The sequence below is a fragment of the Amblyraja radiata genome, chromosome 9, assembly GCF_010909765.2.
Source record: "Amblyraja radiata isolate CabotCenter1 chromosome 9, sAmbRad1.1.pri, whole genome shotgun sequence".
NCBI lineage: Eukaryota > Metazoa > Chordata > Chondrichthyes > Rajiformes > Rajidae > Amblyraja > Amblyraja radiata.
In genome coordinates, this window is record NC_045964.1 from 31,819,265 (window position 1) to 31,846,989 (window position 27,725).

Below are 27,725 nucleotides of genomic sequence, written 5' to 3' on the forward strand. Positions count from 1 at the left end.
ATCTTCTGTGATAATTTTGAGTTCTTATGAATTTCTCAGTCTGCTAGTTTCCAGTTCTAGTAATTTTTGATTCTGGTGGTAGTTTCCAGTTATGATGGTTTTCTTTCCTGATTATTTTTGGTTCTTGATACTTGTTTCGGATTCTGCCGAGTTCCCAGTAGAGGCGATTTTCACGTCTGAGGAATCCCTGGGACTGAGAATTTTCTGTTCGGATTTTTAGATATGCAAATATGTACTTGTGGTAAATGCTTTATTTATTGTTTTATTCAACTGATTCCCTGTTGTAGTTCCATCTGTTTCTGGTGAATTTTCATATCTTATGATTTTTATGTCCCGTGAAAAGTTCCAATGGTATACATTCTGGTGATTTTTGGTACTGGCGGTTTCCAGGTGCAGATATGCCCAGTTCTGGCCATTGACATTTGAGTTATTTTGTTTTTAGGTCTGGTGATTTCTAAATGTGGTGTCTGATTCTATTGAAAACCATTTCTTGTGATTTGAAATCTTGGGGGTTTCTAGATCTGACCATTCAATGTTACAGAGTCATAGAGCTGTACAGTATGGGAAACGGGCCCACCTTGTCCATCCTGACTAAGTTGGTACATTGTGCTAGTCCAATATGCTTGCATTTGGCCTATGGCACTCAAAACTCTTCCCATCCATAGATTTGTCTTTTAAAAGTCATAATTGTCACATTTCTATGGTTTTCTGGCAGCTTATTCCAGATACGCACTATCCTAGAGTGGAAAACGTGGCCCCTAATATCCCTCTTAAAACTCTCTCTGCTTGCTTAAAGACTATATATGTGTCCAAGAGTTCCTAATTCTGATGAATTTCTAGTACTGACCAAGTTCCAGCTGTGGTAAATTCCCTGTCTTGGCCCAGAGAGGGGAGCCTGGTCCCTGCAAGTGCCTAAAGACCAGGAACCAGAGCAGACCATGGAGGGAGATGGCAGTGGATGCTGGACAGAGGCCCGGTAAGAAGAACCAGGGTGTGTTACAATCCTCGCCATCACGGTTAGATGTGGGAGGCAACCCCTGAGGAACAAGGGTTGAAGAGGGCCAGGCAAGGAGAGGGACATTGGTTGCGATGGAGGTGACACTGCAATGGGCCTGTGACCAGCTGGGTCTGTAAAATGGGCCAAAATGGGGCCTCTTGCATATGGACTCAGTGGGCTATTCTGTATCTGTACTAGCTGGGGGATTGTGCTCATATATGGTGATGATCTTCTGATGTCTATACAACAAAAGTGTTTCACTGTACCTTGGTAAAGAAACCATTGAATGTGATCAATCTCCCATTCTGGCCATTTCTCATTTGGGGTCAATGTCAAGTCTGGTGATCCCAGGTCCTTATTCTTATGGTTCGAGTTTTGATGATTTTCAAATGTGAAGTTTGCTTCTGGTATATTTTCTGTTCTGGTTAATTTTCAGTTTGGGCGATTTATTCCTCTGGCGAATCTCCATCCTGGTGTCATTCTAGGTTATTTTGAATTTCCAAAGCAGAAGGTCAGGATCTAAAATAACACGGAAAATGCTGAAAATGTTTTCTGTAAGGAGAAAATAGTTAATAGAGAGAAATCTTTTCGGGTTATGCGAATTTACGAGGATCAAAAACAGCCTCAACTTATTGGTGTAAACAAGGAACTGCAGATGCTGGTTTATACCAAAGATAGACACAAAGTGCTGGAGTAACTCAGCGGGTCAGGCAGCATCTCTGGAGAACATGGATGGGTGACGTTTCGGGTTGGCAAAAGGCACCTATCTTTTCGGACCATGAAGAAGTGTCCCGACCCCAATAAACGTCACCTCTCCATGCGGAGTGGCGGCGCCTAACGGCAGCGGTTCGACCGCAGTCTGTCTTTTTTAATTTTTGTCCCGTTAGATGTATGTTTTTGGTTCTAATTGTTATTATTTTTTAGCTGCGTATATGAGTGGGGGGGGGGGGGGGGGGGTTGGGGAAACCATTTAATCTCTTCCCTGTATGGGGACCCGACTTTTCCCCTGTCGGGTCTCCGATGTCATTGGGCCTAACATCGTGGAGCCGGCGACGGCCTCCAACTGGAATCAACCTGAGTGCTCCAGTCGCGGAGCCTGCGGACTCGCCATCACGGAGCTGGCCGACTTCGGAGCGGGGAGAGCTGTGGTGACGTGCGGCTGCAACCCGACTTCGGAGCTTCGGAGGCTCCGGCCACAGGCCCGGTGGACAGGAACATCGGGAGCTCGCAGGTCCCTGGTGGGAGACCGCTTTTCATAGCTCCTGCAACGGCAACTTCTCCCGCCGGAATCGCGGGGTTTAAATGACTCTGAGCAGGGTCTAACATCGCCCGGCGCGGCTTAAATGGCTGCGGGACTTACCATCGCCCGCCGGGGGCTTTAACATCGTAAGCCCCAGTCGCCTCAATGTTGCAGTTGGACTGCTGGACCGCGGGAGAAGAACAAAGGGAAGAGATAAGACTTTTGTCTTCCATCACAGTGAGGAGTTGGAGTGTTGGAGATTCACTGTGATGGATGTTTGTGTAAATTGTATTAAGTGTGTGTCTTGGTTTTTTTTTTGTAATGTCATGACTGCAGGAATGAAATTTCGTTCAAACCTTGTCTGTTTGAATGACAATAAAAGGCATTCTATTCTATTCTATTATCCAGAGATGCTGCCTGACCCGCTGAGTTACACCAACACTTTGTGTCTACTCTATCTCAACCTGCAGGTTATGGATATTAAAAGTTTTTTTTTAATCTGCCGATGCTGGGTATTTATGACATTTTTTGTCTTTACATTTAGATTTCCAACAACTGCAGATTTGTGTTATTTTATTGATCACAACTCTGTTTTAGAAACATAGAAACATAGAAATTAGGTGCAGGAGTAGGCCATTCGGCCCTTCGAGCCTGCACCGCCATTCAATATGATCATGGCTGATCATCCAACAGTATCCGTACCTGCCTTCTCTCCATACCCTCTGATCCCCTTAGCCACCAGGGCCACATCTAACTCCCTCTTAAATATAGCCAATGAACTGGCCTCGACTACCCTCTGTGGCAGGGAGTTCCAGAGATTCACCACTCTCTGTGTGAAAAAAGTTCTTCTCATCTTGGTTTTAAAGGATTTCCCCCTTATCCTTAAGCTGTGACCCCTTGTCCTGGACTTCCCCAACATCGGGAGCAATCTTCCTGCATCTAGCCTGTCCAACCCCTTAAGAATTTTGTAAGTTTCTATAAGATCCCCTCTCAATCTCCTAAATTCTAGAGAGTATAAACCAAGTCTATCCAGTCTTTCTTCATAAGACAGTCCTGACATCCCAGGAATCAGTCTGGTGAACCTTCTCTGCACTCCCTCTATGGCAATAATGTCCTTCCTCAGATTTGGAGACCAAAACTGTATGCAATACTCCAGGTTTGGTCTCACCAAGACCCTGTACAACTGCAGTAGAACCTCCCTGCTCCTATACTCAAATCCTTTTGCTATGAAAGCTAACATACCATTCGCTTTCTTCACTGCCTGCTGCACCTGCATGCCCACTTTCAATGACTGGTGTACCATGACACCCAGGTCTCGCTGCATCTCCCCTTTTCCTAGTCGGCCACCATTTAGATAATAGTCTGCTTTCCTGTTTTTGCCACCAAAATGGATAACCTCACATTTATCCACATTATACTGCATCTGCCAAACATTTGCCCACTCACCCAGCCTATCCAAGTCACCTTGCAGTCTCCTAGCATCCTCCTCACAGCTAACACTGCCCCCCAGCTTAGTGTCATCCGCAAACTTGGAGATATTGCCTTCAATTCCCTCATCCAGATCATTAATATATATTGTAAATAGCTGGGGTCCCAGCACTGAGCCTTGCGGTACCCCACTAGTCACTGCCTGCCATTGTGAAAAGGACCCGTTTACTCCTACTCTTTGCTTCCTGTTTTCTGATGAATTCGCCGCTAGTGAGCGAGGACTGGTCTCTCTCCTTGTGACTGATGGCTCTTCCACCGAGCTGGTCAAACAACGGCGTAGGTTTCTCCCACCGCACGCCGCCAGCTGCTGAATTTACTGCCAGTTCCTTCCAATCCCGCAGGAATGCAAATCCCCGTCCGTCACCAGAGTGCCAGATATTAATATGAAAGACCCAGTGACCCGTAAAATTGCGCATCTGGAACGCCTCGGCGTGACGCAAGCGGGCGTATTTAGGTGAATTGGAGAAGTTGGGACCGAGGAGTGAAGATCTTTACTGATTCCGACAGCACAGGAGACTTGGAAGTGAAGGACAGATCGCAGCGGCGGTGAAAGTGCCTGTCACCCGTGAGTAGATATCTGCACCGGGGTCTCTGGAATAGAGGGCAATGAATGGAATGGTCTTTCATGGCTATTCGCATGGGTGGGCAGTACCTGAACCCAGAGTAGTCCTTAATACTGAACCAAACCCAGGCGTGCTTTCTGTTTCTGCAGCATCGCCGTCAATTTTGGACAGTGGGATAAAAGCAAACCCAGCAGACAACGGTTGAGGTAAAGTCTGAAGAGTGGTACCGACCCCAAATATCACCAATCCATGTCTTCCTGCGATGCTGCCTGCCTAACCCGCTGAGTTACTCCAGCGCTTTGTTCACGGGGATGAGTTGAGTGTTAAGCGTTGATCTTCCGTCTTATCTTAGTTAAGAGAAGGGGCGAGAGATGCCACTCGGGTGCAAGGTAAAGGCTGGAGATGCAAGGAACTGCAGATGCAGGAATCTTGAGGAAAGCACGACATGCTGGAGGAACTCATCGTATCTTCAGACCAAGGTCCCAAACGTTGGCCACCCATGTTGTGCGGAGGTGCTGCCTGATCCACTGAGTTACTCCAGCACGTTGTGCCTTACTCTGGGGTTGGGGGTTGGATGGTATTCTGCAGTGGCCCTGGTGTTGGGATGATAGTGAGGGGGCTTCCATCTGTACAGTTGCGGGAGACCCCGGTAACTCGCCTTCACCGGGGGTCTTGTTGCGGGGTCAGGTATTCGCCCGAAAGCGGATTGCCGGGCGCCCCCTCCCCTCCCCACCCCGTGGTGTTCACCTTGTGTGTGTTTTCTCATTGACTGCAGCTTTCGGATCAGGATTCCATGAGTACCTTCATCATGTCTGTCCTAACTCGGGCGATCGTCATTCTCGGTAAGTTTCATTCCCAGTGAAACCCAGCGGTAAGTCGTGGCACGGATTTCATCGGGTTGAGAGAGGAGATTGAGACACGACAAGAGACAAGAGGCAGCTGAATTCACCCGCAGCCAACACAGACGGAGCGAATGGTCCTGGCTTCTTAAAACCCGACCCAGCCCCGCGGAGGGAACACCTTACGTTTCCCGCACTCAACCGCGCTGCCTGGATCACATCGATGTAGACCTCCCCGTCTTGTCCAGCGATTAGTGCGGAAGGGCAGGACAAACAAAAATGGAGACAGTCACACAGCGAGAAAGCAGGTCATTCTACCTAACCTGCGCATATCGACTAACACACTAGTCCCACTTGCCTGCGTTTGGGCCGTATTCCATAAACCTATCCTATCGATGTCTATTTTTCTTAAACTTTGCGAGAGCACCTGCCTCAGTCAGCAACCTCCTCCGGCTGTTCGTTCCAAACACCCACCACCCTTTGTGTAGGTTATATCCCATAGATTCCTATTAAACTTCCCAGGTCCTAGCCTGCTCAACCTCAGACCCATGAGTCCTGGCAACATCCTTGCAAATCTTCTCTGTGCCCTTTCCAGCTTGATAACATCTTTCCTATAACATGGAGACCAGAACGGAGCACAATAATCTAAATGTGGACATCTCTGCGATGTGCAGAGAACTAGATTTGGCAATCTGGAATTTGCAGAGATTCGCCCAAATGACATCCTGATATTCTAAATACTACTGAGAATTAATTTCCTTGATATATATCATTTGTTCTTTTCATTAAACTCCAAATATGTTCACATTTAGGTTGCTGCGTTTTGTTGCATAAAAATTAATTATGATAAGACCATAAGACATACGAGCAGAATTAGGCCATTCGCCCATCGATTCTACACCGCCTTTCCATCATAGCTGGAGGGGCTGGAGGGGCTTTAATTTAACCTTTTCCGCAAACCACAATTTCTAATTGTTCCAACCGATGTGGCTGATTCTCGAGCTTGTGACGGGAGGTAACGTTTCGGTGTTACAGGGAATTCTTCTTTTAATGCCCACAGGGACTTTAACATTGACCTCACCAGCACAGGGAGACCAAGGAACAGGTATGTTTGCATAAGTAGACATTATCTAACGTCTTTGTTTAACTGCACGAGATCTGTTTTAAAAATACTTGTAAAATTCAGTAACAGGTAATCAATAGATTTATTGAAACGGGAAGATGTGCGTCTGTACAGATCCCATGCAAGTTGTATACATCCCTCTCTTAAATTTTATGATCTCCATGTATCATCATTGATGTTTTCTCGTCGTTAATGGATTAATGTGCAGAGTTGTGGCGTTGGTTTCGTATTGTGGTTAGTGAATAAATGCTCGCTAACGGGGGGGGATAAGCGTGTTGGTCTGTTATGTCAATGTGATTGCGAGTTGACTCTTTGTTCTTCAAGTGCCCGTCTCAGTCAACTGCTCCACCAGAGGAACTTACTTCAAGGAGGACCAGGTGGATGTGCTGTGCCCGCCACGGTGTGCCTATGCCCAGCTTGCAGTCTGGGGGTCTGGCGTGTATGCCTCAGTCTCCAGTATCTGTTCAGCTGCTGTTCACAGGTGAGATTTTCCAAATGAAGTTCACTCTTTAAATCTGAAATCAAGCTGATCTCCAAACACATTCCCGTGAGAATGACGCATAAAGAAGTGTCTAAGCGCTTCCGTTGATAAGTCCCAACACCCGTGGATACTTCTTCATAATCACTATTTATTATGAATTAAATCTCATGACGGTGTTGATGGAATTATGGAAATAAATAGTCCTTTTACTTTTTGCTCTCTTTTAAACCATTTGGCAGGAGTTAGCAGCTAATGATGGTGTAAATGTGAAACGTCAGATTTCCGTACGGAGTTTAACAGAAACGGGTTGACGAGTTTTATTCCCCGCTGCATCATAAACAAGAGGAATCGATTGAATTAAATAACATCTGAAATTGTTATAAATTGGCCTCGCTGTAAAATACCCTGACAATGTTTTGTCGCATGAGGTTTAATTGCTCACTTAAAGGCACGCTTATTAGGGCCTGTCCCACTTACGCGATTTTTTTCGGCGACATGCCGGCACCTGTCATAGTCGCAGCAGGTTACCGAAAATTTTCAACATGTTGAAAATCCAGCGGCGACCAGAAAAAGGTACGACTCTTTGGGCGACTACTCGCCACCAAACAGGCGTCACCCCAGCGACTTACTATTTAGCCGTTTTCTAGATCTGAGCCAAAATGTAGAAATTTGGATAATTGTATTTCCACCCCCCCCCCCCCCCCCCCCCCACCCTCCACCACCCATATCTTTAAAAAATAATTGTTTATCTTCATTATTGCTTCAACTACTATTGGATGATCCATTCTTTATTAGTCGTTTTTTATTTTTTCAAAGCATCAGATCAAAAGGAACTGCAGGTGCTGGTTTATGAAAAAGTGACACATATCTGGAGTAACAGCGGGTCAGGCAGCATCTCCTAGAATATGGGGAGCTTTTTTGAGACTGGAGAAGGTTCTCGACCCCAAATGTCACCTGTTCATGTTCTCCAGAGATGCTGCCTGACACGCTGAGTTACCCCAGCACTTGGGGTCTTTTTTTTTAGCAGGTAAAGGTTGTCTATTCTCTTTTCTGGTTTGCTGCTGTGAGAATTCATCAAAGTGACTGGCTGTTCAGCAGCTTGATCACATCACAGCTGCAAGGTACCAGGGATCCCACTGGTCCGACAGCTGGCAACAGCCCACGTTGAAAAGGAAGCAGTTCTCACTGGGGGGGATCTTATAGAAACTTACAAAATTCTGAAGGGGTTGGACAGGCTAGATGCAGGAAGATTGTTCCCGATGTTGGGGAAGTCCAGAACAAGTGGTCACAGTTTAAGAATAAGGGGGAAGTCTTTTAGGACCGAGATGAGAAAAACATTTTTCACACAGAGAGTGGTGAATCTCTGGAACTCTCTGCCACAGAAAGTAGTTGAGGCCAGTTCATTGGCTATATTTAAGAGGGAGTTAGATGTGGCCCTTGTGGCTAAAGGGATCAGGGGGTATGGAGAGAAGGTAGGTACAGGATACTGAGTTGGATGATCAGCCATGATCATATTGAATTGAATATCGAAGGGCCGAATGGCCTACTCCTGCACCTATTTTCTTTGTTTCACTGCTGAGATTGCTTGATCTCGGCAGCGAGTTTTCTTTAAGTGTTGTTCCACCAATTCAGGGCAAAATGTTAAACTCGGTGTTTATGAACACTGGCGACTTCTCAAAAATAAATCAGCAAACCTTTGCAAAGTTGTGGTTTTTGGAGCTGGAAGGAGCAAGAGAACTGAAAACAAACTCCAATGAAATTCGGGGGCCCATTTCAGCTGAAGGGAGAATGCAAAAGGGAGACCCGATGCTGAATTGTCCAACCAATGTAAAGCAAATGGAGCATTGTAATGCCCAGCCAAAACACAGGAACACCAAGTATTAAAATGTATAATCAGGTAGTATCATACTCTGTTGGCAGCTTACAACACTGCGGTATGAATATTGATTTCTCTAATTTCAAGTAACCCTTGCATTCCCTCTCTCTATCCCTCTCCCACCCTACTCATCATGCTAATTTCACTGTTCATATCCCTTCGTTGTCACCTCTTTCACTGCCACAATGGACCATTGTAGGCTCCAACTTTCCTTGGTCATCGGTACTGGCTCTGATTTGTTCTGAACCTTTTCATGCCTCTAGTTTCACTCTCCCCACCAGACTCAGTCTGAAGAAGGGTCTCGACCTGAAATGTCACCCATTTATTTTCTCCAGAGATATTGCCTGATCTGCTGAGTTACTCCTGCATTTTGTGACTATCATACCCTGTTCAGTGCCAACACTGAGAGCAGACCGTGTTTCTGGTCGCCATGAAACAATCAGGCGCTGAACTTGGTGCAGAAAGGAGTGAACACATTTATCCCTGGTGTTGTGGGTTATACTAGTGAGGAAAAATGAGGGGAACATCAGCTTTTCAACTTGCAAGAGACATCTCTGACTGGAGATCATTTTATCAACATTCGTAGGAAAGAACTGCAGATGCTGGTTTAAATCGAAGGTAGACACAAAATGCCGGAGTAATTCAGTGGGATAGGCAGCGTCTCTGGAGAGAAGGAATGGGTGACGTTTCGGTTCGAGACCCTTCTTCAGATTTTATCAACATGCACGTCCCTTAGATTAAAGCAGTTTTTTTTGTTGTTATTAAAGAATGACAAGAAAATGTCTAATAAATGGCAAGCATTGTGAGATCCTGTGTCCAATAAATTCTAGTCAAAATTTGTATTTTTTACTTGGCGTTTGTTTTCTTCTTGACACATTTTGGCTACTTCTCAAATATATGCTTAATAGGAAAACATTTTTACTGCTTTAATGTTTGTTCATTTGACAGCCAAACAGAGAAATACTGGCGAGTCAGCAGTGATTTGGTTAAGATTTATTTTTTAGATTCTAAAACAAAATTGTGTTTTATAATATATATCTTAAAAATGCCTTTTAAATTAACTGTTGGAAAATCTTCTGTTCCCTCTCCTATTCTCTCTAAACTTTTATCCTGATGTATGTTCTCTTCTAATTTTAAGTCTTGGGTATTTGTTCGTTAATTAATTACACCATGTGAAATCTTTACCAGTTGTGGTCTGTTGATCAGTTCTGCCAAGTGTTCTCAATGGTAGACCAGATATTTAATTGATGTGGGTTTCAATTGATTAATAATCTGGTTTTTAAATTAATTTTTAACCAAAAATAATTTAGTCTCTAAACTGGCTCTTCTGTCTCCAAAGTGAATGCTTAACTCTGGAGGATAACAAAGAAATACCAGTATCAATCTTAAACTTTGCTTTTGAGAAAAGCCACCAAAATATAGTGCAGGCTTATTGGCTGGAATAAAAGTAACTTGAAGCTATGCAAAGGATATAGCAAATGGGGAATGATGAGAAGAATTAATGTTTATTAAATTACTATTTAATAAAATAGTAATTTTAATGCGAGTGGTGATCTTATAGAGGTGTACAAGATCATGAGAGGAATAAATCAGTTAATTACACAGAATCTTTTACCGATTCTAAAACAATGACTTAGCACTGACTCAAATACAAGTTCTTATGTTGATTGGAAGAATGAATGCGAGGGGTGAGGGGGTTACAAAAAAGCTTTTCACAGTACCCCTGTACACGTGACAATAAACTAAACTGAAACTGATCTTATAGAGGTGTATATGATAATGAGAGGAATAAATCAGTTATAAATGCACAGAATCTTTTACCGATTTTAAACAATGACTTAGCACTGACTCAAATGCAAGTTCTTAGATTAATTGGGAGAACGAATGTCTTGACGTTGCCTTCATCCATCATGGGAGCTACCAGCTTTCACTACCACAGTTAAAACGTCCATTCATCAGGAGGCCAAATGAGCCTTCAACCCTTGGACAATCTATCAGAAACAAAGCTGATTGAGACGTCATAGTGATTTTCACCCAAATATTATATAGGGGAAAAGAGGGGGGAGAGAGGGAGGGGGACAGAGAGAGAGAGAGAGAGGGGGAGGGGGGGGGGAAATAGAGAGAGGGAGATGGAAGGGGAAGGAGGAGGGGAGAGGGAAAGGGGGATTATCTTTAGTGAGATTGCAAAATTAAGGTAGGTTTTAGAGCAATTATATTTTCTCCTCCATATGAATATCAAACAATTGTAACTGCTTTCTTTTCCTTGATAACAATACTGAAAAATATGTATACTATGGTTTGCGACGTTCATTTTGCATCATATTTTTTAATGTGCACACACTAACACAGTCCAACAGTTAATTTAATAAGACACAGTGAAGTGTTTTTTGACTTTAATTCTTTAAATAGGAATGATGTTATATATTGAATATTCCTTTAATACATTAGCTCATAGCCAAATCACTGGAAAACTATAATCTAATTTTTTTCATAACATGATTCTAATCCAATAATTTCCATTGGGACTTGCATTTTAATTGTACGTGATTAGTCTGCTGGTGATTTTTGTTTTTGATTACATTCAAAATGATGGCATCAACTTAACTGAAAATATGGTTGACAGCATTGGTTTGTGATTTGAGATAATTGTGTAAACTAGCAACTAGGTGAATCCTGATTAGGTGAACTTGAAGAAAATTTAACTTGCTGCTACTTTGAATGAATTGTTAAGTAGCATGACGGAATATTCCCCTACTGTTATGACGCAATTTTGTTTGACATTCCAAATCACAACCCACATCATTTAAAAAATGATTTTTAAGCCTTGCATTCGGTGCTCCTGATGTGGCCTCCTTTACATTGATGAGTCCAAGTGTAGACAAGGCTACTATTGCATTGCATTCTTGCCATCTGTCCATCAAGGCTTGCTGGCAGGGCCGGATTTACGTATAAGCTTCACAAGCTTAAGTTTAGTGCCTCGAGATCTTACTTTGCCGGATTTACCTACAGGCCTCATAGGCTGAAGCCTAGGGCTTCAAAATCTAGGGGGCCTCCGGCCAAGGTGTTTTTTCCCCAGAGTAAACAAAATCCTGAGAAAAAAAAATTGGAGCCTTATCAGCATTTCCACTTTGACGGAAATTACCCGAAATTCTGGTTTCGGCCCGCTGGAAGTTTTGGGGGAAAAAAATTGCGACCATCCACGCCTGCGCAGTTGAGGGAAGCCGGTGACGCTGTAGCGACGTAAAATAACGCTGTCTCTCCGCACGGTGCAGTGGGCCGGGGCGGCCCCAGTTGCACTCGGCACAATCACCTCGATGCCTCGTGTCTACCAAAGATCCTAGGTGTCTACTCCAGGTAAGTAGTGGAATATTGCGTTGCGGGAGTGCCCGTTTCTCTGGGGGGGGGGGCTGCGGTGTCTACGGCGCGGAGTTGGAGATTCGCTGCGTGGGAGGGAGAGAGAGGGGAGGATGTGAGGGGGAGAGGGGGAGGGGGACAGAGGGAGAGAGAAGGGAAGGGGAGAGGGAGAGAGAGATGGGGAGGGAGAGAGAGGTAGAGGGAGGAGGAGGGGAGAGGGAAAGAGGGATTATCTTTAGTGAGATTGCAAAATTAAGGTAGGTTTTAGAGCAATTATATTTTCTCCTCCATATGAATAATATCAAACAATTGTAACTGCTTTCTTTTCCTTGATAACAATACTGAAAAATATGTATACCATAGTTTGCGACGTTCATTTGCATCATATTTTTAATATGCACACACTAACACAGTCGAACAGTAACAGGCAATCAAATCAACACACAAAACATTTTCTAAAAAAAGGTTTTATTTACTGCAATTACGTAATATTTTATTAGCAGTGTTTGCATGCTCCTTTATAACATTTTACAGTACAACTTGATTATTAAAACAAGGACAGCTTCAATTCATGATTTTTTTTTTAAATGTATACAACAATGACCCCAATCATCCCATTCCAACCATTCATTACTCTTGGCTCAACCAAAATTATTTCTGAAATATTGGTCATAAATTTAGTGCACAAATGCTCCAAAATAAGGCTCAGAATGCACCAGAGAGCATCTAGAACCCCAGAGTTTCCAGGGCCCTTAAGCAGGCCCTGGACCCCGGCCACAAGGGTCTTTGAGCTTCGCGCTTGTGATATGTGCTGCGTGCACTTATTTCACATAACATTTTTGTAATCCTGCCATGGCACCCCCCTTTTTTGAAAAGCTTCGTACGGGCCTGGGGTATTATATTTTTGACACCGTCATAGGCCTTTCTTACATATGCTGTCACAACGCACTGTAGTCTGTTAACAACACCATTAATTTTCCTTGCCCTCCATTTCAAAATAATAGTGTTTAAGCCGATAACTCGACACTAGCACTGGCAATAAATAAAAAGCGCAGCTTTCCAGCCCTTATCTCATTGGCTACGCTCGACTGCACATCGGTGTCAATCTGGTGGACTCTTCCATCTTCATCTCGTCTTGGCGGTGGGGGATTGGGAGGGGCCTCACAAGTGGAATAGCCTAGGGCCTCTCTTCATCTAAATCCGGCCCTGCTTGCTGGATCTCATGGTTGCTAGCCATTTTAACTCCCCTTCCCATTTCCATACTATCCTTTCTGTCCTTGGCAGCCTCCATTGCCAGACTGGCCACGCACAAACTGGCACAACAGCGCTTCGTATTCCACTTGGGTAGCTTGGCTAGCAACCGTGTAAACATTGATATAGCTTCAATACACACACCCCCCCCCCCCCCCCATCCCTTTTTTGCTTTTCTTTCCCATGTCCACCCCCCCCCACCCCACCCAATGCGCACCCATTTCAACCACCATTTCCCATCTCCCTTCCCAGCCCTGCTTCTATCCCCTCCTTTATACCCATCTTCCATTCCCAAGTCCCCCATTTCCCTCTTTCCCCTCACCCTTGTCCCTGTCAACCCATAGTCTGAAGAAGGTTCCTAACCCATAACATCCGCCTGCCCATTCACTCCCCAGACGTGTTTTGCAGAAAGATTATGTTACTTGCAAGGAAGGCATTGTAGAGATGGATTTCCACATCTCCTTGCTGATCCATATTTGGTTGATATGATGTCAGTGAACAATTAGCAATTTTAAATGTTTGTGCGCAGCATTATCCTCTTTGAAGCGACTATCAAATTGAAGAGTGAATTAACACATAATGTGAAATGTGCACTTCGGTCAAATTCCATTGCTAAATGATTTTGGTGAGAAATTAATCCAGCAATCTGTCTGTACTTGCCTTTGAATCACATTCCCATTCAACCCTTACATCAGGGGAGTCCTGCCAATTCCCAGAAAGGCCACTGAATGGAGCAATGTAAGGAAACGGAGTGCTCCGTTTCAGAAAGAATAGTAAAATACATGAACCGCGCTATCATGTAGAGATGCTTGCATTTTATCAGCTGACCACAAGCCACCCTGAACCACAGAGTGAATAACAGAGTGTTCCAGGTATAAATTGAATACAATTAACCTCGGATGCTGATAACCTACATTACTGAATTTAGATGACCGACACGGAGCCACCAATGATTGAAACAAGCTCACTTTTTCACTCCTCCGGTACCTGATCCAATCATTGAAATAATCTTTGCAGTAATTTCCATGTGTTAGTTAACAATTTAACAGGCAACAGAAATGAAAAATGCCAATTGCTATTTCAAGTGGCAAACAATTTGTTGAAAGGACACCATGTGCTGAATATCTCAGCAGGCCAGGCAGCATCTCCTGAGAATATCGATAGGTGCTGTTTTGGGTCTGAACGGTCATGAACTGAAACTTCACATGCCTATGTTCTCTAGAGATGCTGCCTAACCCGCTGAGTTACTCCAGCGCTTTGTCTGTTTTGGAATTAATTGTTCAGAAAGAAATTAATGAGACCCTTCCTCAGACTGATTATGGTGGGGGAAGAAGAAAGCTGGAAAAGATGCAAAATCTCTTTTCTACAAACCTTCTGCTGATATAGATTGTATATAACATTGCATTTCTTTTTTTCTAACTGGGTGAAACGTCTGCACCACCTTTTAGCAGTGGAGCGCAATACCCGCTTCCCCAGTGGTTCAATGAGTTGATTGAGCCAGTCAGTGCTGTGTTAGCTTTACGACAGAAAGTCAGGCAGTATCTGAGGAAAAGGAAACGGAGGTAGCTAAAACATTAACACTGTTTCTCTCTCCGCAGATGCTGTTTGACCAGCGAGTGTTTGACAGCCTTTTCTATTTTTATTTCCCATTTCCAGCGTCTACAGATTTTGATTTTTGCTGATGAACAGGGCTGAGAATGTAGCTCTGATTTACTCATTTAGAGAAGGGAATTTCTTGCATTTGCAGACCGTACATTGCATTGTCAAAGTATTTAAGCCTGTTTCTTTCATGCCAGCTATGGCTAATAGTACTGCCAAAACTTTCTGTAACAATTGGCACATTGAATTTATTTTGGAGATGTTTAGCAGCAAGGCATCTGTAGAAAAAAAAAATTGCAATTTTCTTTTTTTTAATTTTAAACACCTAATTAGAGTTAGCATCCATTAACCTCTTCAGAATGAAACAAGAAATGTACTTTACCAACACTTTGCCCAAATACAACTATTGAAGATGCAGGGTGGCACAGTGGTGCTGGGGTAGGTTTGCTGCCTTTCAGTGCCAAAGACCCAGGTTTGATCCTGGCTACATGGTGCTGTCTATATGGAGTTTCTACATTTTCCCTGTGCCTGTGTCCCTTTTGTCCGGGTGCTCCGGTAACCACCCACACATCAAATACGTGCTGGTTTGCAGGTTAATTGGCTTTGGTAAAATTGTAAATTGTCCTTAGTGTGTAGAATAGTGTTAATGTACGGGGTGATCGCTGGTCAGTGTGGACTCAGTGGGCCGAAGGGCCTGCTTTCACATTGTATCTCTAAAGTCTAAATATCAGAATTGAAGTATAAGAGGTCATGAATTGCTCAACATAATCCAATAACTAATTTCCAATTTGTTGTCAGATTTTGTGTGTAAGTGAATAGATTTCAGACCTGAAACAGAGCATGACTGAGCAGTACAAACCAACTAATTGAGGGGTGATATTACCACCAGACCTAGTATAAGATTAGAGAACGAAGAACATCATAGAGGTCCAATTTCATTTTGAGGAATTGTTGCCTTGTATTGGTATTCCTTGCACCACCATGTTAAAAGCTATGATTAGTAAACAAACTGCTGGAGAATATAGCAGGTGAGCCAGCATCGATGGAGGGACAAAGTTTCAGGTCAGGAGAAGGGTTTGATGTCCCAGCCCGAAATGTCATTTGTCCATTTTCCTCCACAGATGCTGCCTCGCCCATTAAGTTCCCCCAGTTGTTCCTTTTTGCTCAATATTCCAGCATCTGAAGTCTCTTGTGCCCACTCCATGATAACTATGACACTATGAAATTGTTGATAGTTGTTGATAGTGCTGAGCTACCATCTACCTCATTGGAGACCCTCAGACTATCTTTAACCGGACTTTACTGGACTTTATTTTGCACTAAACGTTATTCCCTTTATCGTGTATCTATACACTGTAGATGGGTCGATTGTAATCATGTATAGTCTTTCCGCTGACTGGTTAGCACGTAACAAAAGCTTTTCACTGTAATTCAGTACATGTTACAATAAACTAATATAGCAATGGAGTTGGTAGTAGACAAGCAATGTGGTCTCATCAGACTTAAGGGGCTGTCGCACTTGGCCGACCTAATTGGCGAGTTTAGAAGAGTTTTAGAACATGTTGAAGACCTCCTTCCACCTCCTTCGACTATGTGGAAGACCAGCTTCGACTAGCTACGACTAACTTCGGGAAAATTGGACAACGAATAGTGGAGAGTGAAGACGACCTCCCTTCGACTATGACGATCTACGACTACCTTCGACTACCCTCGATTACCTATGACTAACATGCCGACCTACTACTTCCTAATCTATGAGTAAAAAAGTATAGATTTTTTCCATGGCGACCTTTTTTTACTCGCGGGCATTTTTTTTAACATTTTGAAAAAAACGCCGCGTCCTAGCTGAGGCTTCGAGTACGCGGAGACCACTCTCGAGCATGAAGGAGAGTTACGAAGACCTCCTACGACCTCGTGTCGACCATGCTGCGAGTATGAGTCGAGGACAAATTCGCCAGAACTCGTGGATTAGGGCGCCCACGTGGGACAGGATCTTTAGCGGCAAGATTGGAGGGAGGTGTTTGAAGTTCCCAATGACTTGTGTGTCAAGTCCAGGGCATAGATTCATTAACATAAGGGATCAACAACAAATAGCCAGGGGAAGGATTAGGGTTGTTGAACTGAGAAACAATCTTCGTTCAGATCCTGAAAGCAAGGTGGTGATGAAGAAATGCCCATCACAGAGAATGGAGAGTAAGAAGCTTCATCAATGGTGAGGTTGGAATCAATGTCTAACAAGGCTTTTATCTGAATCGATCTGCATGTAAGGAATTCTGGTAACGCCAATCATCTTCTGCTTGTCCCAAGCTGATCCTTGTCCTGTTCTTCTTCAATACCTGCAAGAGAAGGCAAGCGGGAGATGACCTTCCTCATTCACAGTCTGCATCCCAAGATTGGTAATCTGATTTGTAAAGATAGTTGGAGATAGATGCACAGAGCGTGAATGAGCAGCACAAGCCAAGCCAAAGGAGTAACCAAGTTGCTGGTTTGCTGAGGAGGTAAACCCAAAGTCATCTCCGCACTAGAGGACTGCAATGATAAACAGTTTAAATATGAAACTGCTTTTTTTGTGCACTGTTAATCATGGGAGAAGATGTTGAGTTGAATACTTGTCTGTCTATGAACTGCTGTATTCTGACCACCCAGATTCCGTGTTGGCAACATTCTGGCCACATTTGTTGGAAAGGAGATTGCGGTCATTTCTGTGAACACCACAAACAAGATCTTTCCACAGGACACCCTGGCAGATGTTCCAACATCTTTGATTGAAGATTGTTAAGGGCTTGGATACGCTAGAGGCAGGAAACATGTTCCCGATGTTGGGGGAGTCCAGAACCAGGGGCCACAGTTTAAGAATAAGGAGTAAGCCATTTAGAACGGAGACGAGGAAACACTTTTTCTCACAGAGAGTGGTGAGCCTGTGGAATTCTCTGCCTCAGAGGGCGGTGGAGGCAGGTTCTCTGGATGCTTTCAGGAGAGCGCTAGATAGGGCTCTTAAAAATAGCGGAGTCAGGGGATATGGGGAGAAGGCAGGAACGGGGTACTGATTGGGGATGATCAGCCATGATCACATTGAATGGCGGTGCTGGCTCGAAGGGCCAAATGGCCTACTCCTGCACCTATTGTCTATTAAAGTTTAAACTGGTGCTATTCTGGCACTGGGTTCCAACAGTTCTGCCCGTATCATAACCTCCTGTAATTATTCAAAATGCTATTCGGATCTCTCTCTCTCTCTCTCTCTCTCTCTCTCTCTCTTGAAACGAGAGATGAACAGCAGTTCGCGTGCAAGTCAAAACAGTTTAGGTTTTACATGTAGACTCCTCACAAGGTTACCTCCTCCATCACTCATTGGCCTAATGCCTGCCAGCGTGCAAGAAAGTTCACTGCTTCAGTCTTTCCCAGCAATAGTCACGACAGTGAAGTCCACCTGTCAAACTTCAGGACACTGAACGTCTTGCTTTGCCAACCACAGGTCTCTCAAGAGTTCTCATCAGACTTGCACTACTCATTCTCAAGCCACAAGAAGGGTTTGTTAGGACAAAAAAGCATGAGAACAACACAATGGACAAAACATGCATGCGATTTAAGCGATCAAAGGTGGCATATCAGGGAAAGAAGTGTGGCAATGCCTTAGCTTTAATTGTGGAAGAAAAAAGGGTGGTGGAGACCGTTTCCTGGTGATTTGGCTAAGATGTTATTAGTTTAGTACAGTTTGGAGATATAGTGTGGAAACGGGTCCTTCGGCCCACTGAATCCACGCCGACCAACGATCCCATGTACACTAGTTCTATCCCACACACTAGGGACAATTTACAGAAGCCAATTAACCTACAAAACTGTAGATCTTTGGAGTGTGAGAAGAAACCGGAGAAAACTCGCATGGGCACAGGGAGAATATACAAACTTTGTGCAGACAGCACCCGTAGTCAGGATCAAACTCGGGTTTCTTGCGCTGTAAGGCAGCAACTCTATCGCTGCGCCACCGTGCTTTCCTAAAAACTGTTCATATTGATTCATATCTGAATTTTGGTATGATGGCAAAATTATTTTTCAGAGTAGTGCCTGTCAGGATGAGTTTGAGAAAAGGCGTTAACAGAGTAATCACTGCTTTCCTTTTCCCTCATCTTTAATATTTCTGTACTCTTTTCACTGATGTGGCATTTTACCTGCAATGTAAAATTGCAAAAGATTAGTTGCACTTGGATATGTTAAAGGCACCATATTATGATGAGGCAGTGAACAGAATATGTAATTTACGTTGTAGTTACTGTTACCACAGCAGCTGCCTCCTGGTGTCACTCAAATGTATTGTTTCCAGAAAGCAATAATTTACAATAGAATTAATGTTTAGTAGGAACTTTGGCCGACAGAAAGAGAATTGTAATACAAACCATTTGAAGATTTATTCAATGGCATAAGTGAAGTCTTCACTGGAATTGCTTCAAATAAAAAGGACCAAGAATAACAACTGGTATTTTGCATGACCAATTTCTGAAGAAGGGTCCTGACCCGAAATGTCACCTATCTTTTTTCTCCAGAGAAGCTGCCTAACTCGCTAAGTTACTCCAGCCCTTTGTATCTATCTTTGGTATAAAACTGCATCTGCAGCACCTTCCTATTACATTCATGCTTACTCTTATGTTGTGTGCCATTTTGTTTAGCTTTCCTAGCACATGCATAAAATGCATGATCATTTCATTCTGACAATTTGGCTATTGTAGGAACAATTTTTGTTTTGCATTATTTATATAAAACATGACAGAGGAAAACTAAGTAGAACTAAATATATAAATGGTGTCACAACTTGTGTAAGATTGAACTCATTTATATTTGAACTCAACTTCATTTATATTTTTTCTTTTTTGCTTAATCTCAAGTTAACTCCAAAAGGAAATGTGGGTAGTATGGTGAAAGTGACTTTTGTAGTGTTTCAGAGACTGCTCTGTGAGAGAACTGTAGAAAATCTGGGAGGGGATTAATTAAGTTTGGTTGAATGGTTTCCTTCATTCTCAATTATTTTGCAGTCTTCTACATTTTTCAATTAACATAAACTGTAAATCCTATTCTGACTAACAGAGTGGAGACGGGTTACTCTCGGAAATAAGAAAGAGGTCATTGATTGAATATGTTGACTTGGTTTCTCTCCCCACAGAACTTGCTGAGTATTTTCTATTTATTTCAGATTTCCGCAACCTCCATTAATTTGCTTTGAGGGTAGCTCTCTGCCTAGTTAGAATATGCTTTAACTAGTGTTCAGGACATGTTTCTGTTCTTAATCATTTTGTTGCATCCCACTGAAGGAATAACCTATCATGGATCAATTATTTCCAATTTTAGAAAACTAAAAAGATGCATGAAGTGAATCAAAAATCTAAGTCGATCAGCATTTCCAAAACATTTTCAATTTCCTTTACTGCAAATTTTCTGTATTTAATTGTGGTAGCTATTTGTAATTTTATCATATTGAGCAAGATTTCAGCAAAACTGTTTGTCTGCTCTGCGTCGGCACCTAAAATTACAGAGCTTGTCTGCTCTGTGTTGGTACCTTTGGCAGCATAAAAAAATTAATGAAATACTATTCATAATACTTTTACAATAACCAATCACAGTGATATCATTCAATCATTCCTGAAACATGTGTTTGGTGCTATTTTCTTTCACTGTCCTTAAAGAGGGAATAAGAATAACGAAGTGAAAGGCCTGGATAGTGTGAATGTGGAGAGGATATTTCCACTAGTGGGAGAGTCTAGCCTCAGAATAAAAGGCCATAACACCATAAATAATGTCAGGTTATTTTGAAGGCAATTGACAGGTTCTTGATTAATACAGGTGTCAGGGATTATGGGGAGGAGGCATGAGAATGGAGATAAGGGAAAGATAGGTCAGCCATGATTGAATGGTGGAGTACACTTGATGTGCTGAATGGCCTAATTCTGCTCCTATAACTTATGAACACTTTTAACTTTTATGTTGCCAATTAATTTACTTAATAAGAACAATCATTCCAACTGCACATGTAAATGGTGTTTCTTCACTGCTGTCTTTATTTGTGGTTTATTACAGTGGTGTGATTGACATCAAGGGAGGAGTGGTTCATCTTCAGAAACTTCCAGGACAGGAAAATTATCAGGGTTCCACTGCAAATGGGATAAGGTCCTCATCGCTTACTCGATGGATGAGCTCCTTCTCGGTCTCCAGTGAGTGGTGCTTTATTCTTTTCAAGAATTTCATATAATGGATATGTTTGGGTATAAGATTCCCAGTGTGCAAAATCAATACCTGAAGAGCTAACTGAGAAACAAAAAGTTGAGAATGCCATGCTGGGAATGCTCAGCAGGTCAGACAATAGCTATGAAGAGAGAAAATCAGAGATAATATTTCAGGTTTGGTTTATAGGCAACAGGTGTAGGAGTAGGCCATTCGGCCCTTCGAGCCAGAACCACCATTCAATGTGATCATGGCTGATCATCTACAATCAGTACCCCGTTCCTGCCTTCTCCCCATATCCCCTGACTCCGCTATTTTTAAGAGCCCTATCTAGCTCTCTCTTGAAAGTATCCAGAGAACCTGCCTCCACTGCCCTCTGAGGCAGAGAATTCCACAGACTCGCCACTCCCTGTGAGGAAAAAGTGTTTCCTCGTCTCTGTTCTAAATGGCTTGCTCCTTATTCTTAAACTGTGGCCCCAGGTTCTGGACTTCCCCCAACATCGGGAACATGTTTCCTGCCTCTAGCGTGTCCAACCCGTAACAATCTTATATGTTTCAATGAGATTCCCTCTCATCCTTCTAAACTCCAGAGTGTACAAGCCCAGCTGCTCCATTCTCTCGGCATATGACAGTCCCGCCATCCCGGAAAATAACCTTGTAAACCTACGCTGCACTCCCTCAATAGCAAGAATGTCCTTCCTCAAATTAGGGGACCAAAACAGCACACAATACTCCAGGTGTGGTCTCACTAGGTCTCTGTACAACTGCAGAAGGACCTCTTTGCTCCTATATTTGATTCCTCTTGTTATAAAGGCCAACATGCCATTTGGCTTAGGTTTGTTTGAGACACAGCATGGAAACAGGCCCTTCGGCCCACCGAGTCCACGACAACCATTAATAACCCGTTCACACTAGTTCTATGTTATCCCACTTTCTCACCCACTCCCTGCACATTAGGGGACAATTTACAGAGGTTGATTAACGTACAACCCACACGTCTTTGGGATGTGGGAGGGATGTCAAAGGGCCGAATGGCCTCCTCCTGCACCTATTTTCTATGTTTCTATGAAACCAGGGCACCAGGAGGAATCTCACGCAGTCACAAGGCTAGTGTGGATGGAGTGGACAGGCGACGCCCCATATTGGTCTGAAGAAAGGGTCCCAAGCCGAAACGTCGTTTGTCCACTCCCTCCACAAATGCTGCCCAACCTGTTGGGCTCCCCCTGAGCAAAGGTTGGTAACCCTTCATCAGAACTTGTGGTGTCTGACCTGTTACACTCATCAATCTGGAAAAGTGAAATGTTTCGCTATTCTTAATAACTTACCAAGTAAGTGGGAGGTTTCTGAAATTGCAATCTTGTTAGCATGTGCTTTCAATGCGAAGACAAGTGGTTATTTTTGCAATATTTTTTATGTTTCAATCTTTATTTATAATGCCTGGAAAAGTTTAAGCCTGAGCAATGTGAGAATAATTAGCATGACACGTTAACACATTTTTTCAAGTTTGAGGAGAAAGATTCCTGTTGTAGGAATTTTATAAAAGCTGCTTGCAATTGCTATAATTACTTTTCAAGTGAATAATATTAATCATCAAATTTGTCAACCTGTAAGCTATTGGAAAATCAGTAAAACTTAATTTTGCTTTCATAAATCTCCAGCTAATTTTCAATTGGTTGGGCATCATCCACTGTCTTGCAGTGTAGCTGCTGCTGGCGCTGACGATGGCAGCCAGGGTGTACTGCTACTGCTCCTTGCTGTTTTGTATGTGTTTGTTCGTTTGTGCCGTCTGTGAAAACCCTACAAAGATTACTTTCACGAGAGAGGCACTCATAAACATCGGATATACGGTACCTCCAAACATCGTTCCGGATTTCTCTCACTCGCTGGATTACTTGGACATACTCGTCAGCGGGGTGGCTGCGTTCAAGGTCTTGAGATGGAGGATGACCCGTGGGAAGCGCTCTGGAGCATATTCCTGGCAAACGTACATTCTCTCAATAACAAAGTGGACGAACTGCAACTCCTGCATCGGACAAACAAGGACTTCTCTCGAGCTGCTGCCCTGTGCTTCATCGAGACCTGGCTTTGTGAGTCGACCCCGGACAGCGCGCTGCAACTGGCTGGCTTCCAACTTCACAGAGCGGATCGCGAAGTGGAGGCAGCGGGGAAATCAAGAGGCGGTGGAATATGCTTCTATACCAACCAGGACTGGTGCAGCGACATCACGGCACTATCAAATTTCTGCTCTCCTAACCTAGAATCCCTCTTTATAAACTGTGAACCCTTCTACTCTCCATGGGAATTTAACTCCTTTATTCTCGCTGGAGTTTACATCCCCCCCCCCCCCCCAAGCCTGCGTACGTGAGGCGCAAATGCAACTCGCTGACCAGGTAATGAGGGTAGAGAGTGACTTCCCGGACTCCATGGTCATTGTTTTGGGGGACTTTAACAATGCTAACCTCAGCCGTGACCTTCCAAAATACAGACTTCATGTTACCTGCCCCACCAGAGGGGAGAGAACACTCGATCACTGATATACGGCAATCAAGAACGCATATCGCTCTGTTCCCCAGGCGGGTCTGGGTCTCTCTGATCATTGTCTAGTTCACCTTATTCCGACCTACAGGCAGAAACTAAAAGCTGCTAAGCCTGTGGTCATAACAACAAAAAGGTGGACAAGCGAGGGCATTGAGAACTGACAACCCTGCTTTGACTGCACGGATTGGAATGTGTTCAGGGAAGCAAACACAAGCCTCGATGAGTATACGGACATTGTATCATCATATGTCAGCTTTTGCGAGGACAGTTGTATTCCAACGAAGACCCGGACATGGTTCAACAACAAGCCCTGGTTCACTGCAGAACTCAGACAGCTCCGACGGTCTAAAGAGGAGGCCTACAGGAGCGGGGATGCAGACCTCTACAGGCAGGCCAAGTACAAGCTGAGAAGAGGAATCAGTGCTGCCAAGGAAAGGTACTCTGAGACGTTGAGGAGCAAGTTCTCAGCTAGTGACTCTTCTTCAGTTTGGAAGAGCTTGCAAGAAATTACCAGCTACAAGAGGAAAGCCCCCCGCTCTTTAGACAATCGTCAGCTGACCAACGACCTGAATGAGTTTTACTGCAGGTTTGAAAATCAGAAACGTAACCCTGGTACCCCCTTTCCCCCCCCCCCCCTCCCCAACCAACACAGCCAGACCCCAGTCTACAAAGAATGGATCCTGCGCCCTCTCCTTCCCGGTGAACTGTACACTGCAAGGGCCAGGAAGCGAGCGGGCAAGATCATCTCTGACCCCTCTCACCCTCACCATTGAATCACTTCCCTCTGGAAGGTGACTCCGGATTGTCAAAGCTGCCACAGCCAGACATAAAAACAGTTTTTATCCACGAGTAGTTGCTCTACTCGACACCCATAAATCCGTAGCCTCCATTTGATCTGTTTTTTTGTTGGTTCACATGCTTGATCAATGCTGTTTTATCATTAATGCCTTATTATTATTAATGTTTAGTGTTTTCTGAGTCATTCGTAACTGTCACTGTATGTCACGTTGTTACTTGTGGGCGGAGCACCAAGGCAAATTCCTTGTATGTGAATACTTGGCCAATAAACGTACTTACTTACTTATTTACTTATCAGCTGTGTCATAGAGCATGAAAAAAGGCCCTTTGGCCCAACTTGCCCACACCGACCAACATGGTCCATTTACACCAGTCCCACTTGCCTGTGTTTGGCCCATCTCCCTCTAACCCCTTCCTATCCATGTACCAGTCTAAATGTTTTTTTTAAATAGTACCTAACTCAACTAACTCCTCTGGCAGCTTGTTCCTACCACCCTTTTGTTAAAAAAAAAGTTGCTCCTCACGTTCCCATTTAATCTTTTCCCCCTCACCTTAAACCTATGTCCTCTGGTTCTTGATTTCCCACACTCTGGGCAAAAGACTGCACATTCACCCTATCTATTCCTCTCATGATCTTGTACACCTCTATACGATCACCCCACATACTCCTGCACTCCAAGGAATAAAGTCCTAACCTGCTCAACCTCTCCCTCTAGCTCAAGCCCTCATGTCCTGGCAACATCCTCGTAAATCTTCTCTGCACCCTTTCCAGCTTAACAACATCTTTCCTATAACATTTCTATATTTCTAGAACCGAACATAGTACACTAAAGGGCCTGTCCCACTTGGGCCGTCATTTAAGCGACAGGCCGGTAGTGACTGACGCACGACGGTCATCATCATGCATCCGCACAGCCTTCTGAAGCACGTGACATCATTTGAAGATAGACACAAAATGCAGGAGTAACTCCGGGACCGATAGCATCTCTGGAGAGAAGGAATGGATGATGTTTTGGGTCGAGACTCTTCTTCAATCTGAAGAAGGGTCTCGACCCGAAACATCACCCATTGCTTCTCTCCAGAGATGCTGCCGGTCCCGCTGAGTTACTCCTGCATTTTGTGTCTATCTCCAATCGTCTTGGCCCCGCTCTGGGAGTAGGAGTGGGGGCGGATCAGGATCCGCAACGGCAGTGAGCCCCAGGCCGAGTTCAGCGATCATTTGCCTACTTCTGCTGCTGTTGGAGGTGAGACGTTGCGCACCGCCAGGGTCTTGGGCCTGTCCCACTTTGGCCGTCAGTTATGCGACAGGCTGGTGGCGCGCGAAGATTTAGTTCAGGACGAAGTCCACGCCTCTCCACACTCCTCCACACCACTCCATGCGCCCGTCCTGCGCTACCCACACGCTAGCAGGCCGCGTAAATGGCGCGCGAGTGACAGTCAAGTGGGACAGGCCCTTAAATCTCTAAATGACTGACCTTACTTTCAAGTTCAGATCCAGGTTTGGCTAGGTATCCTGGTTTCAATCACTGTCTTGATCTGCATGATCTGCAGCTGTAAAGCATTTCAGTGTGGCTACATTTTTTAAAGACGTAATTTTAAATATTTGAAGTAGTTTCACCTTGCTTCACATATAAGTGGGTGTGAAAATCTCATGCCTGCTTTCTCAATTTAAAATGTGATTGGGTGTTGCAAAGCATATCACCAGCTTGCGGTTTACACTATTTTCTCTTAGTTTACCAAATTAAATATGTGGAGTGCAGAAAAAATTCAAAGGCAATAAATTATCCACTTGCATTTAGGCACATAGATATAAAAATAGTTTTGTAAATGGGATGGTCATATTCCACACTGGCAGTGGGCCTATACTCACTGGAGTTTAGAAGGATGCAAGGGACCTCATTGAAATGTGCTAAATAGTGAAAGGCCTGGATAGAGTGAATGTGGAGAGGATGTTTCCACTAATGCAGAGTCTAGGACCAGTGGCATAGCCTCAGAATAAAAGGACGTCACTATAGAAAGGAATGAGGATGAATTTCTTTAATCAGAGGGTGATGAATCTGTGGAATTCATTACCACACATGGCTGTGGAGGCCAAGTCAATGGATATTTTTCAGGCAGAGATTGACAGATTCTTGATTAGTAAGGGTGTCGGGGGTTATGGAGGGTAAACAGGTGAATGGGGTTGAGAGGGACAGATAGATCAGCCATGATTGAATGGCGGAGTAGACTTGACATGTTAACATGAACACACAAAACAGAAAGCTGTTTCTCAAACTAATGCAATGTCCGAAATATTGACTTTATGAATTTCTTCTGCAGAAATGGAGAGGATAGGTCTTGAAGTATCTGGACAGCCAAGAGCAACTGTTGTTCCAACTGGTCTGTATTGTTCATTATATATCCAGAATAATGTGTACTGTATAATCAGATTGAAAATCGTTACACTGTAACCTAAAAATGTTTTTTTTCTTTTCAATTCCCTTCTCGTTGACATTTTAATTATCAGCCACAGGAAGTTTTTGAAATAATTGTTTTGTATTTTGAAAAACAAAACCAGGACATGATGCAATATGATTTATTAGGTCTTTCTCAATAAAATTTTCATCTTTCTTAAATGGTGATGCTGCAATTGAGCTTTCTCCAGACAGTTTTACTCCTGCAAATATTTTCCAAGAAAAAGGAGCCTGCCAAGGTCTGAAACGTGTAGCTTTACTCTCTGGTATATTGGCCCTAGCCTAATCTAGATCCCATCAAATAAGTACCCCATCAAATTTATTATATTGCAAGTAACAAGGTACAGGAAGCCTATTGTTACCTCAATGTTCAATTATCGGATTGTGACAATTTAGTTCAAACTAGTATTTGAAACTTAGTCAATAATATGTGGAATAGTAATTCCCCCCCCCCCCCAAAAAAATATGCAGGGATCAATGGAATACAATTGACATTGTTTCCAAACATGAAACTTTCTGGATGATGGCAAAATATACTGGATACTATTATAATTGTTTTGGTCTGTTGCCAGTATTCAATCGCTTAATGTAGAAAAGGTACCTTTTCAAAAATATTTTTTGATATGACAAAGATTTTTGGTCCCAATGTTATTATTGTACAAATATGAACTGCTTGATTATCTTCATCTAATTCAATTTACATGAAGGTTTATTAATAGGATTATAGTATTTTCTGTAAGAGTTTCATTACTGTGAAGAGAAACACAAGGTTAATGGAGAGGTTTGTGAGCAGGGTTATTTTTCGGAGATAGACGTTTTGTGGAGTACCTTTATACTTTCAGGGCAGTAGAATTATTTAAAAGATTTGCATCCAATAACAGATGGTTCAACTTTATTGTGTATTACAGACATTGTGTA

General features: G+C 43.4%; 1 protein-coding gene across 2 annotated transcripts in view; it reads left to right on the forward strand.

Annotated features, from left to right (window-relative positions):
- The first annotated feature begins 4,141 nt into the window (after positions 1-4,141).
- Positions 4,142-27,725, forward strand: part of coch (cochlin) — a 36,222-nt gene continuing 12,638 nt past the window's right edge. The window contains exons 1-6 of one of the 2 annotated variants that reach the window (XM_033026990.1): positions 4,142-4,290; positions 5,064-5,130; positions 6,188-6,232; positions 6,575-6,731; positions 20,875-21,008; positions 26,674-26,733. In XM_033026990.1, coding sequence (XP_032882881.1) covers positions 5,082-5,130; positions 6,188-6,232; positions 6,575-6,731; positions 20,875-21,008; positions 26,674-26,733 — 445 coding nt within the window. In that variant the 5' untranslated portion in view covers positions 4,142-4,290; positions 5,064-5,081. Of the gene's footprint in view, positions 4,291-4,389; positions 4,495-5,063; positions 5,131-6,187; positions 6,233-6,574; positions 6,732-20,874; positions 21,009-26,673; positions 26,734-27,725 lie in introns of those variants that run through there. The other variant, XM_033026991.1, reaches the window with a different exon arrangement.